Genomic DNA, 4082 nt, shown 5'->3' with positions numbered 1-4082 from the left:
GGCTAATCCTCTCTCTTACACTCAGTCTAGTGCTCTTTTCATCACTGAAACTGGAACAGACATCCACCAGAAATTTGTCAGACGTGCTCTGTCCCCATGCCCTGCACTTATCAACCACAATGGCATTAGTGGCTGTTTAAATTAATATCCCTCGATGAGTTTACAATCTGGAGAGGCACAAGCTCACCCAGGCACAGATAGGTTAAAAAGCAGGATGGAGAGAGCGCTGGTGCTTCTTAGTTGCAATGGGCATGGCAGCAAAGATAGAGCGAATCTAAACGGAAAACACAGTTGAAATCCTGTATCTTGTTCGGAAGGTTTAGGTTGACCTCCATTCAAATTGTAACCCATACGCAACTAGTAACATTTCCATTTGCTGAACAGACTGGATGCTCAATAAATTCTTGCTGAATGACTAATGACCTCCATTGCCTCAATTTCCCCCTCATAAGTCACTTCTTCTAATCAAATGACATAAGAAACCTGTTACTCCACCAAAAGTAATCCTGCAGTTCTAAGACTATTTTGGGCAAATTATAAAACCAGAGAACAGAAAATGAAGAACCAGTTTCATATATCTTCAGTGGCTGCTCTCTCTTTGGTTCAACTATTTATTATATTTGCTCTCTAGACATAAGCCAAGGGCATTTTTCAGATGGCTCCTTTATCCACAATTCCACTGTACCCTAAGCAGGTCATTCTGGTGATTATAAAGCAGACTACGAATTCTCTGTCTTTAGAGGTTAACTTAAAATCCTGCAGACAAATGTTCCTCAGTCATGGATCCTGGTTTTAAAGGTACAAAGTGAAAATGGCTTTGTATTTTTTTAAAAACTCATGAAATTTACATATCTCAGAAAGTGTTTTCTTACAGTCTGTGCGTTTATGCCAACAACACGCCACAGCTCCAAACACTGTTGAAACTTGTTTATGACTGCTTTATGACCATGCGGCACGTTTTCTGATTCTCTTGAATGATAGCAAAATTTCGTCCCTTTAGGGTGGATTTAACTTCTGGGAAACAACCAACATTTTAGGCCAAGAGAAGGGCTCTCCAACTTGGTAATACCATTTTGGATTAAAAATATGGAATGCTGAACGCCCATAAAGACATCATAAAATAATACTAAAGTCAATGAAGCAAATCTTCACGAATGCTTTAAGCAATGATAGCATCGAAGTAGTAATATCACCTCTATTTATTCATTACTCACGCTGCTCTAAGCTCAATACTATGTTCTCTGCACATGTTATGATAACAAATCCTAGCGGCCACTCTCCCCCATATTAGTAGCATAAGTTCCACATTAAGAATGAGAAAACTTGCTCAATTCAAGAAAACTCATCCAAAACAGACAGCTATAAAAGGCAGATCCTAGATTCTAACACAGATCTGACTGACATCAAAGTCTGTGCTATTTCCATTTTCCGATTTTGCCTCTCAAAATACAAAGATAGCCTCTCAAAGAGCTTAATTTCAAGCTTACAATTAGACGAATAAGTCCTGGTGTTCTGTTCTCATTAACCGATATCGAGTAGAGCGCTGTTTTCCTTATTCCCACTCTTCTCCCTAAATTTTAAATAAAACACTACTTGAATCTTCCTTTAATTTTTAAAGTTCCCTCTCATTAGAACCAATGGTCTCTGCTAAAAACTAAGATCCTGTAGTAGGAGTTGCCTCATCAAAGTTTCAATAGAACTATGGCAATGTAACAGTATCTTAGAGCCTCATTTACTCAGTGAAGAACTAATCTAGTCATGTCAATAAAAAGCAATGCTTCCTCAAGCCTTGTGTAACAAAAAGGAAAAATCCCAATCTTATAGACTTTTTTGTTCGAGAGTCCCAGACTCAGTGACACGTTCTCTAATACAGCCCACATGCTATCCATCTGTGCTTTCAAGTGTTGGAAGATGATAGCTATAAATAAGAGTAAACTGCTTTTGAAATAAACTACCCTTGAAACAGAGATCTGTAAAAATACACACTATTTTTGAGATTAAAAAAGTTAATACCAAACTGATAATATAACTTAGGACATACCAACTACAGAACAGCTCTAATCAATTTAATAATCCAAGGTAGTCTGTAGTGTTAATAGGGCCTGAAGGAATTGTTTTTATGTCATCTTAGACAGGACAGAACTGAACACACACTGCCTGGTGATGACCAACTGGTACTGGAGTCTTGTGAGATGAATATTTAGTAATAAGGAACAGTCTTTCCTCCTGTGGAAATGCTTTCGTCTCTCTAAATTAATGGTCTCTATGTACTCCAAACCACTATTTTCAGGTTATTTTAAAAGAAGAAAGCACTTAGCATAACAAAACTGCAATTCATATAGCAAGATGAATCACCATACCCTGGAGCCTTTAAAGAAAAATATTAAAAAAAAAAAAAAAAAAAAGAGGAAAGAAATAGAAAAAAAATTATCAAATTTAAAAAAGTTTCAAGGAAATGTGAAGAAAATTAAGGCAAGTGAGAGGACAGGCCACATTCTTTAAAAAGGGTAGAATATTACAATCCCTTTACCTGATGCTGTTACCAGGAGGCTGTCTGAGGCACCTGCTCTACAGGATGAGGCACTAACAGGGTTTATGGAAGAGCAAAAGGCAATGGTGGTGGGAATGACAAGGGAACGTTCTGAACATGCAGGTTGGCTCAGTCCAGAGGTTTCAGCAGGCCAGGCACCCACCTGAGATGTGGCCAGGGCTGAAACGGCACAGCCTGCCGGTGCCACAGTTAAATCTATGGATGGTTTTGGTGGCAGTTGAGGGGAGGATGATTTAGGGAGATTCTCCTCATTTACGACCCTGTTCCCTTGGGGCAAACTGGAAGGCGGCGAAGCCACAGTTTTGTTATCCGCTTTGGCCCCCACACTGGAGGCCCTGCTGCCATCCATCATAACCTTGAGTTGGGGGTGGGGTGGAGAAGGAGCTTGGGAGAGCCCTGGCTTTTTTGGAGGGATAGGAGGAGGGTTTCCTCTGTCAACTCGTGCTACACCGGGAGTCTTTAAGCTGCTCCGACCGACTGGAGGGTAGGTGCCAACGTCCCCCGTTGGGGACACTCCAGGCCTTGGGGGCGCTCCCGTTTGAGGGCCTGTGAATCTTGACAGTGCTTGGGTCACAGTATTCCGAGCTAACTGTTTGGCCACTAGGTTGTCGCGACTTGTAGGAGAGACGTCTCTTGATGGAGGACTTTGGGTAGTATTTCCATTTTGGTCTGGGTCATTAGTATTGCCCTGGAATCTAAATCTGGCTGCTTGGATCCGCGGGTTTAGACTCGGATGCAGAGATGCATTGGCACATGGTGAATGTAAACTGTGCACAGGTGGAGCATGCGAGTAGCTCTGGGGAGCTATGCCTGGTGTCTGCACGGCGGGAGGGGCAGCGTTATTGGGAAGTGGGGGTGTGCTACTTGTTAAATCCGGTGTTGAGCCAGTGCTCGGTCCATTTTCCTCAATTCTGTTTGTACTTGGAGGTGTAACGGCGAGCACAGAGGAGACAATCAAGTCACCATGGGAAGCCTGCCTGTCAATACCCGGTCTGACCAAGGCCGCATTGGTACACACATTCCCTTTCACATTTGCAGAAACTAGGGGGCTCCCTGCAGAAGGCTTTATAGGCACAGTCAAAGGCAACTTCTTCACGTGGTCAGCGCTTTCCATCACTAGGTCTGTCTGGCAAGCAACAGATCTTGTCGCAGTTCCTTCTGTTCCCACAGATATGGAGGCCAAACGCCTATCTTTTGTCTTCCGGGGGAGAGAGAGGCTTGGTTTGCTGTCACTTCCCCTTTTCAGTTGCTCAATCATTTTCCTCATCTTGTCTATCTCCTCTTTGAGGTCAGTGGTATGTGCTTCTTCTCGGTGCAGCTTGGCACGGAGTTGTTCCCGTTCAGTGTCAAACTCAGAGAGCTGTTTTTCCATCTGAGCTTCCATTTCCGTGCTTCTTCGTTTCTCAGTGGAGAGTTCCTCTTCTAATGCACTCGTCTTTTTCTTTTCCTCATCCAGTTTGGCCATTACCTCTTCTAGCTTCTGGGCCTCCTCTATGACTTTGCCCGAGAGCTGCTTGCACTCCTTGACCAG

General features: G+C 42.9%; 1 protein-coding gene across 1 annotated transcript in view; it reads right to left on the bottom strand.

Moving 5' to 3' along the window:
- The window catches only part of CTTNBP2 (cortactin binding protein 2), a 229946-nt gene that overhangs the window by 65046 nt on the left and 160818 nt on the right, over nucleotides 1–4082 (bottom strand). The window contains 1 exon segment of the mRNA XM_025045859.1: nucleotides 2531–4082. This exon segment is cut by the window's right edge and continues 31 nt beyond it. Within this exon segment, the coding sequence (XP_024901627.1) occupies nucleotides 2531–4082 (1552 nt within the window).

This window comes from Pteropus alecto, unplaced genomic scaffold (assembly GCF_000325575.1).
Source record: "Pteropus alecto unplaced genomic scaffold, ASM32557v1 scaffold22, whole genome shotgun sequence".
Taxonomy (NCBI): Eukaryota; Metazoa; Chordata; class Mammalia; order Chiroptera; family Pteropodidae; genus Pteropus; species Pteropus alecto.
This window is presented reverse-complemented; position numbering and strand designations above follow the sequence as displayed.